Source organism: Dicentrarchus labrax, unplaced genomic scaffold (genome assembly GCF_905237075.1).
Source record: "Dicentrarchus labrax unplaced genomic scaffold, dlabrax2021, whole genome shotgun sequence".
Classification (NCBI taxonomy): Eukaryota; Metazoa; Chordata; class Actinopteri; family Moronidae; genus Dicentrarchus; species Dicentrarchus labrax.
In genome coordinates this window covers 8,906,905-8,922,514 of record NW_026136705.1, presented here as the reverse complement: position 1 = coordinate 8,922,514, position 15,610 = coordinate 8,906,905, and the positions used below count along the sequence as shown (strand labels likewise).

General features: G+C 41.4%; 1 protein-coding gene across 4 annotated transcripts in view; it reads right to left on the bottom strand.

The window, feature by feature from the left end:
- Positions 1-15,610, bottom strand: part of dscama (Down syndrome cell adhesion molecule a) — a 93,449-nt gene that overhangs the window by 22,383 nt on the left and 55,456 nt on the right. For 3 of the 4 annotated variants that reach the window (XM_051401284.1, XM_051401281.1, XM_051401283.1), the window contains exons 4-11: positions 11,956-12,102; positions 10,466-10,744; positions 9,998-10,273; positions 9,195-9,491; positions 7,546-7,821; positions 6,118-6,396; positions 5,601-5,720; positions 4,116-4,295 (exon numbers count right to left, since the gene is read on the bottom strand). In XM_051401284.1, the coding sequence (XP_051257244.1) occupies positions 4,116-4,295; positions 5,601-5,720; positions 6,118-6,396; positions 7,546-7,821; positions 9,195-9,491; positions 9,998-10,273; positions 10,466-10,744; positions 11,956-12,102 (1,854 nt within the window). Of the gene's footprint in view, positions 1-4,115; positions 4,296-5,600; positions 5,721-6,117; positions 6,397-7,545; positions 7,822-9,194; positions 9,492-9,997; positions 10,274-10,465; positions 10,745-11,955; positions 12,103-15,610 lie in introns of those variants that run through there. The other variant, XM_051401285.1, reaches the window with a different exon arrangement.

The window sequence follows — 15,610 nt, the reverse complement described above, 5'->3', positions numbered from 1 at the left end:
AATAATTCCTTTAGCTGCACAATTGGCTTGGACATGGAGCATGATACCAAATGTATGCCTGCAGACCGGGCGGGCTTCTGCACAGAGGTGGGAGGGAGGGGGCTTGGATGCAGATGAGTAAATAAGATGAAAGAAATAGAGATCAGAGGAAGAGGGGACTTCCTTATGGTTGTCTGAAGGACGCTGTGCTTGGGAGACTGCTCAGTGACCACAAGACCATTTACCACTTCTCTTCAGTGAAGCCTCATTAAGTGCTCTGCCCTCATCACTGTGTCTGCCGACATTATGATGTCTAATAGGCTTGATTGGTCTTAATTGGCCCTGATAAACATTGAGTGGCTGTTGACTGACTCTGATAGCATCCGCTGTGGATTGATAATGAATTGACTGAATTGCATCTGTTTTGGAGGTAGGGATGCTTGACTGGAAATTGCATAAAAATAATTTGTTTAAACCTCCACCTGCAACCAGTGTCACGACAGAACCAAAACTGATTACTACTCCTAGAAAGAGCCTTGTGAAAGAAGAATAAACATAAACACAAGTGCATCTAGGCACACTCACACATGCACACATACACAACTTAATCCTGGAGCAGTGAGTGCAAGCAATTTCTACTGGCTGTTAGTGCAGTGGCGGTGTTCATACAGGATGATGCATGGTGTATTATGACGGGACATTAGCCTATGCACAGACACTCATAACAATGAAAGTGCCAAGCTAGGACATCACAATGGCTGCAATTCATTTCCTGGGGAGTCCACCACAATAGCGTGGCAGAGTGGGCTCTATATGAACCACTGCATTAGCCGCCTGGCCCATTATTCTTTTGTAATGGCTGTACTGTGTCTGTGCCTTTACATTACGTCTTCACATTAACGTGTGCAGTGCTTTGTGTTCAAATGTCTGTCTTTGTGTGTGCTTATGAGCATGTTTGCTCACCTGTGTCACATAAATGACCAGATAGCATTGTCACCATGCATTTATCTATTGTATACATCTCAGAGCTTCTGATTGAAACTATTGATTCCCACTGTTTGTTTACTGATACATCAAGCCACACTTGGACAGCCAATAATACACAGCGAAGATCATACTATCCATCACGTGAGTACTTCAGCATGCGTCAGCTTGTATGCCTCCCTAATTGGCTCCTAAGCCTCTTAAGTAGCTGCCACTGCTCAAGTGGTGTAGGCTGGCCTGGATAAACAACATAAAAACAGCACAGAGTGTACAGAACATTACAGTGTCCAACATTACTGAGTGTTACAGCCTCAGACGTTATAGTGGACTGCACTGGCTCAACACTGTGCCTGTTAAGCACATGGAGAGGCTTTAATGGTTAATGAGCTAGCTGTCTGCACACACACACACACACACACACACACACACACACACACACACACACACACACACACACACACACACACACACACATACACACACACACACACACACACACACACACACACACACACACACACACACACACACACACACACACACACACACACACACACACACACACACACACATACACACACACAGACACACAGACACACACACACACACACACACACACACACACACACACACACACACACATACATACACAGGAGATAGGATGAGGTGTGGCTCCCCTGGCGCCCAGGGAGATTCAGGTTACTACAGAGAGCAAAGAGACACAAATCAGGACAGCACGATTATCACAACAACAGCCTGACACTTCAGGAGTAGAACATGTACCTGAGGGACTGCTGACACACACACACACACACACACACACACACACACACACACACACACACACACACACACACAAACACACACACACACACACGAGACATAAAAAGACAAAGATCAATAATCTGTTGTTTAAAATACCCAGATCTCGCAGTGTGTTTGTGTTTCCATTATCACATGTCATCTAGGACCTGGTTAATTTAGAGATTATAATTTAGAACTGTGTCACACTGGTGAAACCAGTCCCTAAATTCTGTGAGATGTTTTTCTCAAGATTATGATGCAGATGGTCTGCAGACCTCAAGGAGAAGAAATTTTCGTACTGTGAAAACTGCCAAATACAGGCCTTATAAAGTAAACGTGTTATGTGTGTCACCACAAGAATTTTGGTGCAGTCACCATGGTTTGATGGGTACAGCTTACTCCGTAGGCTAATTTATGTTAATTATTCTGAGCAGGGCACAAAGACATTTTTACCATAAAAAGCCTCTCCACTTGTTCTGTGGTTTGTATTTTCTTTGTTCAATTGCCTGTAATATTATTAATATGATGCTCAGACAGACATCAGCACATTCCTTCCATATGTTGATTTTACGATGAACCTGATATTCTGATTGGCCCGTATATTTAATGTTGTCATGGTCTTTTAGAATTTTGTGAAAATAAAAAAGAACTAAGCAACATGGAGTATACACGATGTACACACGTGAAAACATATTTGTCCAGCTAAAGGATTTAGACCAATGAGAAGTTTTCATTAGTAGCATCCTTCAGTGGGTACCAGCGTATTTTAAAAAAAAAACTTCAACCGCATATCTATAAGATATTTAATAGTGAATTACACTTGAATGACATAAAGGACCGTTCTGGGAGTTGGTGCCTCTGTGTCTGTGTGTGCATGTATGTTTGTCTGTGAGGGAGCATGATAGGCTGGATTCTGACAGGAGGGGTCATGAAGGAGTGGTAGCCTATTTGGCTGTGGCTGGCAGACAGTGAGACTCTCAGCAGGGAGTACTCTGCTCTGGCTTGATAAGAGCCACAGGGGCATAAGCCTCATCTAGCAGTGACGGATCAAAATGAGCACCCAGCCACAGCCTACTGGCTGAAGATTTCTCACACACACACACACACACACACACACACACACACACACACACACACACACAGTCACAAAGACAGAAATGTGTATTTTTGTGGAATCCAGATATTTGTGCCACAGAAGAATCCCTGCTTTTAGCATCTCTCTTTTTGGTGAATTGAATCATGTATTAGACTCTCATGGTTTATTAAGTGCTCTTCCAACCTGAAGAGGGCAGTATTCTTATGGAAAAAAGTGTAATATTACCACAAAAACACTAAGTAGAACGCAAACATTTAAATGTGTGAGAATTGCATGAATTTAAAAGCAACTTGATTTCTGTATCATATATGTAATAACTGTGTTTGTACATAACACATCTACATAATATTACCTTAAAGTAATTTTCGCTGATCCTGGTCATAATATATAATGTTTAAAACTTGTAGAAAGTAAATCAATAGCTATGTTCAATGTATGTGTGAGGATGATTGGTGTTAGCTCCAACCCTTTGATAATGTCAGTGGTAATCAAAACATGGCGGCACAACAAATATAACATTGGTCAGGAATGTAGGAAAGAACATAGACACACATACTGTAAGCAAGGGTTTTATCACACATAAAACATGTCTGTATTTCTTGCAAACATAAAGGTGGGATAAACTATCTGGTCTGGAACACGTAGTAAAGGTAGGCGGGACCAAGCAAAAATACAGACATGGCGGGGAAATGGACATGGATAACCTATTCCAACTCCAACCCTGTTTTCCTCCATCCTTCAGCCCACTTTTCCACATGGCAGCTCCTGCCTGCATGCAGAATTCAGGGCTTAATGGAGGGGAGTTAAGTCCTTTGCCACACAGCGGATAAATGCTGTACATTCTCCAAGAGATGTGGTGGCAGTGGCTGTGTGCATTGCTTTCGTGGGATTCATTCAGGCAGAAAGCACAGAGCAAGCACCCTGACGGCATCTTGCTGGTGGCCGGACTGTCACAGACAAAGCCGACTCCTATTCAACTCACTTAACCTCTCTGCTTTAGTGTTAACTTTTTACTTTAATCTGACCAGCAGCACTGAGCATGAACAGCATCAGAGTATGAAAAAAGAGAGTCAACAAGACAAAACCAAGTGTGACTGATAACTGTTTGTGGAAAGCTGACTATAAAAGAATGCACTACACAAACCTAAATACACAGTTTATCTAATACAGACATGTTTGTCTACAGCACCTTAGAAGCAAGTTCCAAAGTTACATTCTTATGTTTTCATTGGCGTTTTCCCATGAGACTTACTTTTGACATTGAGATACATGGATTTGCTGACATCAGCTCCAACGTCATTGCTGACTCTACACAGGTAGAAGCCACTGTCTTCTTCCAGCACATGCTTGATGAACAGAGAGCCATTGACCAACACCTCGATCCGAAAGCCTGAGTTGAGGGCGATGGGTTTGAACTGAGGGACCCCGGCACCTGTCAGAGAAGACAGTGAGTTTTGATCAGGCTTTGACCAACATACAGGAAAACATACCTGGCTAGTAAATATTTTACTCCCTTAAATTTTCTATGACCTTATCAGATATGCCAACACATATGGTTCTTAATTTGCTTGAAATTGTGAGAGGTTACTGAAGAACAATCTATTTATCAATAGATCCTCAGTGTGTTGGTGGTGTCATAAATAGGTTGGAACAAGGGTACAGATGCTATATGACTGTGACAAGGCTAGAGATTTATGGGGAAAAATTATCTTTTGTAAATAAATAAGTTGTTTAATGTATTCCAGATAAAGAACCCAGCCCTGTGCATGTTGGGCAATATACCTGAGACTCCACAGATGAGTGGCTACAATAACTTGTGGTGCGGTATTGTGAGAAAATGAAAAAAACACCATTATAATTTGAGCACTACATAGAACTCTATTTACTGTATGAACGAGTCGTATTTATTCGCCAGGACTTGCTTTTGAAAACATGGAGCCCATTCTTCATCAACGACAGATACTTATCTTGTATCACAATTAACATGTCTACTTACTGTACCTGCTTTATAAAACCCACAGCTGATATATGTACAGATTAGTTTTTTATGGCTAAACCTACTGTAGGTATTCACCAGATATCATTTTTTTTATTGATTAGATTTGCATGTTTAATTAATTAATCAAATATTATATAAACATACCAGAATTTCATTGAATTTGAGGAACCTGCAATTATCTAAGCTTTGTATTAACAGTAACAGCATATGAGCCTTGGTCATGTATCATTATAAGTGAGCAATGTCATAAATGACAAGAATGAAAGCAATTGATGTTCATGATAATACCGATCCTTTTTGTTTTCTAGAAACGCTGTTATTGTGTCCATGGCCAGGAAGTTTCGTAGTTACGTAATCTTTCACCTATTTTCTACTTCCAGAGAAATAAAAAGCTCTTCCTTCTATTGCTGATGTTTCTAATCTCACAGTGCTTGTTTGGACTTGGGTGGGTGTTATTATACATTCAACCCTAAGGCTGTGGACACTGTTTGCTGTGTTGGCATTGTAGAAGGATCATTTACTGCAGAGAATAAGCTTGCCAGAGGACAAAAAATCTTTACATACATTTCAGCCTGATTTTCAAAAGAAAAGAAAGGCAAGTTATCCAGTTAAAGGTCTTTGAAAACTTGTGAAACACTTTCACCAAACCTGGAAGGAACAGTTGTGTGTTACTACGGTATAATATGTGTGTATATTATACACAGGTACATTAATGTGTGTGTCATGCTATGTGTTTACCTTTAGAGTACTCCCACTGGATTGTAGGAACAGGATAGCCTTCAGCTGAGCAGTTTAGTATCACTGCCTTTCCATAGATGCCATCCTGGTCCTTAGGTTGCACTACAAATTTGGGAGGAACTGCAAGCCAAGTCGCCGTTAGATTACACTTATTCATCTCAAAATCAAATTTATGTCTACTGAGCACTAACAGCTCACTTGGAAGGAAATCTTTCAATAAATCTCTAAAAATAAAATCTATAAATCTGTATTCAGGGAGAAAGATCAAGTCAAAATGAAGAATCAATATTACCTTAAAGATAATATTTGGTTGAACAATGCTAATCATTTAATGATCTGATACTGACACTCAATATATTATTATTATCTCTCATCAGAAGTCACTTCGTTTTATCTCTAAAACTTTTGGTAGCAAGCGACTTAAGATGATATGCCCCTATACTTTGATACTTTGGCATTTCTACTCTCCTCATTACTACCACCCCGCTTCTCTCGCCCGTCTTCCCCACCTCCTCACCTCGGACGATGAGCTGGCTCTGGTGCTCTACGGCGGCAGCTTGGTTGCGTGCGATGCAGGTGTAGTTGCCGTTGTGCATCAGTGTGAGGTTGGAGATACGCAGGGAGCTGGTAAAATCTATGTTGTCTATGGTGACGCCCAGGCTGGCTGGGATCGGCCGACCGTCCTTCTGCCAGGTGATGAAGACGGGTTGGTCGCCAGACATGACCACGCAAGGGATGAAGACTCGCTGGCCGATGGAAAACCGTGGGAACTCAAATGGGTGGATGGTAGGTGGGACTGAGGAAGAGACATGCAAATTGATTTTCACCTCAGGTGAACAAAATCAGTCCCCATTCTAACGAGTATAAAAAAAACAACATATATGTCTAAAGCACTCTCACAGCAACTTAGTCATAATTCTCCCTTTATCACCTTGTTCCCAATATTAAAACATTATACTGTGATTTTGCCAGAATAAGATAAATATTTTATTACCTGTCCCCACACAACGGCTTAATTCTCTCTTAAACAACATGCATATAACATTTTCTCTCACTCTCTTTTGCTCTCTGGGGACACTGTAGCCATCGTGAGAACCAGATGCTTTAGAAAATTAATGATTTAAAATAACATTGGAATAAGCGGCACTTCAGCGCTTATTTAATTCACAACAAAATAGGCATAATAGGCTCCTGGGGATTCCCTCTCGGCAGCGGTGGAATGCTAAGCAGCCGAGAGGCAAATTAGCCAAGGCGGAATGGCGGCATAGCTTTGTCTACGCTGTGTGATTTCCCCTTTGCACACTCCTTAGCACGTCAAGACCCGCCAGAGAGGGATGGGGGGATGGAGGGGATGAGGATTTGCCCAGCTGACATTTCAAATTATGCAGCGTCATTGAAGAAAAAGAGCCATCTGAGGTTATCATCATCTGGCTCAGCTCAGCACCGCTGCATATTCAGATGAGCCCCAGATAAGCTGGTCGGGATGATGGAAATGGTTCTTTGCTATCAGTGATGTGAGTGTTTTTTTACAGGTTGTGATATACAAATATACCCCTGCATATCTGTGTTTTATCCGACAAGGAGAGGTAGATACTAATGTGATGCTTTAATATATCTTTTAAGTGTGATGTACAGCATGTATCCCAGGTGGAAAGACACAGGGTCAGTGCACAGACTGATAAAGTGATTTCATCTTAGTATCCACAGACTGAAAGATTAATGATGGAGTATCCATGAATGTACTCAACAAATATACACATATACAGTGTGTATGTACATCTCAAATAAATGGCCTAAACTGTTTACTTGACACTTATACTTAATAATCCGGAGTACCCATGATTACACATAGGTACAGCGACTAAATATTTTGCTAAATCCAGACTTATTATCCAGTGTTGAGTCATGAACTGTAAAGGAAGACAGATAGGACTGAGGTTCATACCTTTCACAGTAACATAGACACTCTGGTGTGTGGAGAGCTGAGGCTGCACCAGCACATTACATGTGTATTCTCCTTCATCCACATCCTTCTGCACATCAAACAGTTTCAGGGTGCCGTTGTTCTCGAAGGCCCGCTGGCGGTGGTTGTATGGCAGCAAATTGGAATCCTTGTACCACTTGATGGAGTAGTACGGGTAGCCAATGACACGGCAGTGGATGTACATGTCCCGGCCAGCGATGGCAGTGAGGTTTTTCATTGGTCTGATGCTGGCAGGCCCTTGAAGGACACATTGGAGAGACAACTCTCTTAAAATGATTTTGAGGCAGGGGGGGTGGTATAAAAGATAGCTGTTCTGTGTTGTGTGTGTTTTCAAGACACCACAAAGTGTACATGCCTTGATTCGTTCTGATAGCAGAGAAATAAAAAAAACATTACCAAGATTTATTTAGAAGTCTTAGAATGCCTGACTAAGATATCCTTGTTGTCACTCAAAGAAAGGCGTCTAAGAAACTCAAAATAGGAGATTTGGTTCAGAATTGTTACCAGTGGACCATTCTGCTCTATTTCCTTCATATCAAACGTGCTTTTTGCCTTGTCAGAACCAGGGACCCGTGTACCCTTCTATTTGAGCCTGCAGTGAATATTACCTTTCGCTCCCACCTCTTTGGTGCCGACTGTGATTGCCTCTGACAAGCATTAGAGTGGAATGTTCCCTTTCTCCACTCATGAAGCTATTATCAAAACCATTACTCATGTTGCAGGCTTTTGCACACACTTGTGAAAAACCAACAGAATAACCAATAGGCATCCATAGCTCAGTGTCTATCAGGGAAATGGACTATTAGGCTTCTCTTTAAAGCACTGTAGAAGACAGTTTAACTAGGCTCTGTAGTGTACTTTAAGCACAAGCATATCCTGGGTTGCTACTCTCTTTAGCACGATTAAGGAGCCAACGATGTGAGAAACAGTCATTACACTTTCTCCGCAATGGCACCTGTGGAGATTTATCTTCATTGCTTGGCTGCATTCGGCATCCATGGAGCCTCGCTTAAGGGCTAGAGGATCGCCCTATTTAGCCTTACTACATGCAAGAATGAACACAATCAAATTAAACCAATCAGTGTACAGAAAGTACCCTTCCCTCTCCGCAATACAGAAATACTAATAGCCTCACACCAAGCACTGGAAGCTTGAGCGCCCCAGTATAACTGCTACATGACAACAGCAATCCAGCCAACCATGTCCCTGTAGAGAGTAGATAGCACTACAGTCATACACTGGAGCTAACAGTAAATCACCCTAATGGCGTCCCAATATAAAGCTATCAGCAGGTGTTGGGAAAGAAGCAGGGCATTAGAAAAGTAAACGCTGACACCAGTGACTGATGATAGGAGGTGTTCCTACAGGAGGCTGTTGTGTCCTCTTCTGAGACCACAAAATCAGGTTTCTAAATGTCAGAGAAACTAGCAACACATCTGATGACTAAAAATAAAAACCTCTCGTCAAACCTAGTCAGGCATTCTGTCAACATCTGCACATCTAAGCGCTTTTTAAATGTAGCCAAATAAAAACATATACAAACAGAAAAAATCTAGACATGTTGATGTGTATATGTGATGGTGTGTTGGAAGAGTTGATCTGACAAGCACCTCTTACGTTTATTCGCGCCTGGTAGGAAACTGTCCCGGCCGAGTTGTTGCAGATGCAGCGATACACCCCTCCGTCGGGCACCTGGGTCTGGCTGATGTTGAGGTGGCTGACCACATGGCCCTCGCTGTTGGAGTAGTGAGAGATGCGGTGACGGCTGTCCCGTACCACTGGCTCATCATCCAGAGTCCACGTTACCCGGGGCTCCGGTGTGCCCTTCACCGTGCACGACAGTGACACAAACTCATTGATGTTGTAGACCTTCTCGCTGAATGAAGCCAGAATCTTGGGGGTGCCATCTTGGTAGTGGGAGGGGATACACATGGAAAGGTTCATTTTAATATTCAACAATCATCATAATATATGAAACACATCTGAAGCCTTTTTTAAATGAGAATCTATTCAGAGTAAAGAGTGATTTGCTGATTCATTGCAATACTATCATGTGTGTTGTATTAAAAGCAGAATCAGACTGTAAAGCAAATTAATACAGCTCCTTTCCCTGGCTCCACAACATCATTGATTATCAATATTCTCCTTATATTAGTGTGGTCATGAGCGGCAGACACTGCAGCAACCCAGCTTGTGTAACAGTACACTCGCCTCTTTCAGAAAATCTAATAGAGCTAAGCTGTACTGCAGCACTCAATACAATAGACACTGTCTAGATTTGAACATGAACACACAGGCACACAGTTTGGATTTCACACATATACCCTTACACAGAAAACAAAGAGATTAATATAAAGATCTGTATGTGAGTGCTCCCACCCACGTCTTCAGTAAGACCACTGTGATTTCTGACCTTCCAGTATGACTTGAACAAAGTCCTGGGCAGACATCTTGCCGTTCCTGGCAAAGCACTGATAGGCTCCTCCGTCGCTCTTGGCCATACCAGCCATAACCAGATTCTCCCTGTTTTGGCCTGTCATGCGGACGCTGTTACTTGGGTAGATGAGCTCTCCATTGCGGTACCAGGACAACTGGTACTCCTCGGAGCCAGTTACACTGCAGGACAGTGAAACCTGACTTCCCACGCTGCCCTTCACTTTACGCGGGCTCACCACGACCTTCAGGGGCTCTGTAGGTAAGGGAGGTAAGGGTTAAGAGTTTATCATTATTATTTTGCCACAGAAAGATTAAAAACACTATATGTAGCACCCTACAAAATTGAAGCAGCATCTTTAGCATCCCAGCTTGTTTCAGACTTTCAGGGATAATAGCACTGATAAAAATCACACCAATGACTTACCAACACCCCATGGATACTGACCTTTTACCAGCAGCCTGCCAACCACCTCAGCATTGCCATATCCATTCCACACCTCACACACATATGTCCCTGTGTCAGTGGGCTGGGCTCTCTCTATCAGCAGTCCTGTCACACTCTGTCTGAAGCGTGTGTCGGGCTCCAGCGGCCGGTTGTCCTTTAGCCAGCGGTATTTGGGTGCTGGATGTCCGGAGGCCTTGCAGGGCAACTCCACTCGATGAGATGCCATCACCTCACGACGCTCAAAGCTGTCCAGTATGTGGGGCGCTGAGTTGGTGGGGTCTGTAAGGGGGTCATAGGGCATAGTAAGATGTTTGAGTTAGTTGTGTTGTTTGATCACTTCTGAACAATTTTCAATCCCAGGTTCTGATACATATATGTAACACACTGAGTCTAAGTTGGATGGTTGTGTGGAATTGAATGAAGCTTTCGTGCACAGTGCAGCTGTTGTCAACTCTCAGATTTCTGTTTCTCCAATCCACTGTGCTGTGTGCCGCCACTGAGCTCAGCTCCAACAGAATACAGTTCATTCAGCTAACTCAAGCAGAGGCTGCACCAAAGCAACAGACGCTGCAGTACACTTTTAAAGAGAGAGAGAAACTCCCTCTACACAACGACAAGCTCAAAAAAGATTACAGAGAGAGTTTGTTAAGCAAATTTATGCCCAACTTTGTTATTTATGAAAAATCTAGTATATAATATAAAAACATTAAGGATCAGGTTGGATGCAGGCATTTCTTTTCTTAATGCAATCCAGAGCTATTCACCTCTATTATTAAGAAAATTACATTACATACAAATACGGGAACACAGGCTTCCCATTTAAAACAAACAAACATCCAAAAGCCTGTGCCAGAGTACCCAAACTCAACCCTAATGACAACATCAGGGTTACTTTAGAAATCTCCAATCAGATCCACAAAAAACACAATACAACTGTTTTCACAGGCTACTGTTACTGCTACTAAGTTAAATGATCATGATGTGTAATCGGTGCAGTGTCCCTTTATGGTTTAAGAAAACGAATGGCATTTTCTGTCTTGAAGCCCTCTTCTGAAATCATGTTGGCACAGCTCTACTGACCTTTATCACATGCCACCCCCTCTTTAATTCATGTGTTTTTTTCTTGTCACTCCCTATTATATTCAAATTATCTAGATCTTTTTTACATATACAAATTTATTTCCATATGGTCCCCTGCCACTTTGCACACACTATTTTTGAACCAACCAAAATAAGCAGTACTTAAAACAAACAACAACAAAAAAATACACACAGACAAATAAGAGGTTTGTTTGTTTTATTTAATGTGTCATGTGTCATCTAGTTTAGTGTCCTTTTTATGGTTCACATTGTTTACTTGGTTGTGTCATTTATAGTCAAGTATAAATATGATCTTCTTCATTAATGATAAATAAAGCCATATGGCAGGATGTGATGTGATACCTCTTGACGTGTTGCATCATTTCTGGATATTTTAGTGTTCCTCTTACCTGAGACAATGAGGCGGGCGCTATTGCTCTGTCGGGTCTCTCCTGTGTACCGATGACGTGTCATACACCTGTAGTTGTACAGCCCGTCCTCCATTTGCACATCCAGGATATACAGGGCTCCCGTGGATGTGATGACAAACCGTGACACTGCAAATAAATAAACAAATAAAAACTATTAAGTCACAGGACATATCGGTGTATGGTGCAATTTGAAACAGTTACAGTACCGGCCTTAATAAAACAATGAAAATAAAGTAACACTTTGAAATGACAGCTCCTATGAACATCCTAACTGCCTGTGGGCCAAATATGTCACCTTTATGTGAGCTGTAAGTACTGTGTATGGCCTCTGGTCAATGAGTATAATTGAACATTCTGTAGTTTGCAGATTCGCTACAAAAAACTTTGAGAGTGTCTATGGCCTGCAGACTAAACCTTCTCAGCAGAGTGCAGGATCTTTCATTTCTTCCCCACTGGACCCCACCCTCAGCTTGATTGTCTGGAGTGACAAGACTTTCATGAAAACAAATAATGAATTGTAGTGTGAACATTTAGCGTTATACAACTTATCATTATACACATTCTGAATAGGGCTGCAGTGGTATACCAATACCATGGAATACTGTGGTATGAAAATGGACGATTATCATACCCTGTACATTTGCTTATTTACAGTACTGAATTCCTCTGTATTAGTATTACAGAAATTTTGAACTTGACTGTATTAATGTTATTAAGAAAATATAGAACATAATATTTAGGGAAATTATAATAAAGAGTTTGCTCAACAACAATTTCATGACTTTAAGGAGACCTTTAGCGCACTGTGATCTTAATTCTGAATGACAAAATAAGTGAACATATTGCCTCCCACTGATGAAGGCAGACTTCTCTGTCTGGACCAAACAGTAGAACAAATATCACCTAATTTTGACCCATAATGTTTTGCACACACAACCAGTGTAATCCTTGAAATTCCCAGTTGGATGAAATCTACTGTCTCCACGTTTTGCCAAAATCTAACTACTGGTGTCTGAAACACTGTGACACATGAAAGGAACAAACAAAGGATCAATTGCCTCCGGATTTCATCACAGGAGACAACTAGCATTTTATAACAAATAATATTCTACAGTGATACAGTGTGAGAAGAAAGCGTACTGTGTGTATTCATTCTTAAGCACTGTAATCGCTACCTCACACATTCTAAAATAAGAAAATACAGAAAATCCAATTTTGAAGTCTCTCAGCAAATATTTGCAAGTCAAGTGAGGTAGGTACGCAGCTCTGTGTGATTGAAGTCACCAAACATCTGCTGCAGCCCATTTAGCTCAGCACAGCTCTGAGGCACTGTGACAAGGCTGTGTGTTGTGTAGCAGTGTAACACAGCTCGTTATCATGTAGCTCATCGCTCTCTTCTCTCTCTTTCTCTCTCTCTCTCTCTCTCTGGGGGGAAACTCTGTCTCCCTCTCTCTCCATCTCTCTCTCTGTTTCTCTTTCTTTCTCTGCTCCAGACTAAAGCGCAGGGAGCCAGGGATCACAGAGCGCTTTGATAAGGAATGGCTGTGCAGGTCGGATGTGCTAATATCATGCTGATGTTATGCTAATTTGTGTGAACACATGGAAGTAGAGAGAGGTAGTCAGTGTTTATGAGGAGTGATGTGTGCTGTAGCCGGTGGCTGCCGGGGTATTTCATGTCACCGATGATGGAGAAGCCTATCTGGGACGGGGAGCAAATGGGGCCGCCGTATGGTGGGGATTCTGGCAATATTGGTAGAGATATCATAATGCAGACTTTATGGGGTGTTGAATTACTCTCATTTAGCCCTGTCATGACAGTTTAATACAGATTAATACTACTGGTACAGGCCAGTGCTCAGTGCTAAATAATACAGGAAATCTGATCTGCTACTGAAAAAAAAAAGTATAGCTAAATCCTTGGTAAGATTTAAAAAAAAAAATTACTAAATTTACAATCACAGACAGGGGATGGAATGAATGACGAAGAAAATATGACTTCCAACATGTTTACACATTATAATTGTGCAATAAGAAAGGGATGAATGAGAAAACAGTGAAGGAGATGGAGGAATACACATAGGAGGGTGGTGAGGATGCCATTGTGAGCAAGTGATGACCTAGTTAGAAATGAAAGACCATAGATTTGATATCCTGAAGGGGTTTTTCAGCTCGTGGTCGAGATGCTCTGGAGTGTGACAGACAACCAGTGGTAAAATGAGGGAGACAGGAGAGGTAGATTACACCCATTATATGTGTGTGTCTGTAGTCCTTAATCATATAACCACAGAGGCAAACCATGTAATATTATCAAATCAAATGCAGTTCATTTTCAAGGAAAGATTTCAGAGAAAGCAGAAAAAAAGGGAAATCAAAGGGAAAAAGTGAGAGCCGGCTGTCTCTCCTGTCTTTCCTTTCTCCTTTTTCCATCTTCTTTCCCTCTGAAAGTTGTCTGGCATCAAAAGTTGACAAGGCAGGCTTATGAATGAGAGGAGCTTTCATTAGAACAGACTGCCTGTCAGTGTGACAAAAGGCCAGGGTTGGGAGAGGGGAGTATGCCTGTGTTTTGAATGCATGTTAAAACAGACACATACACACACTCACATGCGTTTGTGTGTGTGTGTGTTTGCATGTGTGCGTGTCTCTTGTCTTCTAGTAAATCTAACTCAGTCTGGGTTATTACTGGATTTCTCTCTGAGGAGAAATGGGGTTTATTTAAAGGATGATGTAGGCATTTTGTTTGATACTGGAAACATAACAGATTCATTGCAGAGCTATAATGAGGAGATGGTTAGCTTAGCTTAGCAATAATAGTGGAAGTGAGGGAAAACAGCTAGCCTAAAAATCAGCCTACCAGCACCTCTAAACCACAACTTCATATTTGTATACTTCGGTTTTTGCATGGATTGAATATACGAGATATGATATGTTAAGTAGTGAGCTTTGGTCAGGCTGGCTGTTTGGTTTATATTCTACCTGTCTCCTGTCTTCAGCTTCATATTTAGTGTACAGACTTGAGAGTGGTATCGACCTTCTCGTCTCAGCAAGAAAGGGAATACGCATGTTTCCCAAAATGTCAAACTACTGTTGACATAACATCGACCCGATTTTTTTTCTCTCCTTAGAATAGAGTTTGACACCTTAAATCTTTAGTATGCATGACTCCGAGAAGTAGCCAAAACTAAAGGTGTATCTTAGTACTGTTTTTCATTGTGCTTATATTGTACAAATTATGTACTTCATGACAAGCATTTGAACCATGGATATATTATAGAACTAGATAGCGCAGCCAGCTCAGCCTTGCTTCCAATTTGCCCAGTGGCCACTTGTGGATTTGCAGTGAAAAATGAATTTACCTCATTGACCACCATTCTAAAAAAGCTTACTGTAAAACTGTTGACAGAACATCTCGAACTGCAAACAACTCAGCCAGTCAACTATGAATGTTTCTTTAATACATTTTTAATCCATGGAGGTTTTATATTTATAAAACCTTCCTCGAGCTGAGAAAAGTGATGACGTAAAAATTAAGTAAAAATCTAGATGTTTAGGGAAGAGAAAGTTTAGAACAGTAGCCAGTTATAATACTTCTTTTCAGGAGGTAAACTGCGTTGAGTAAAACATTTTTCAGTGGTTG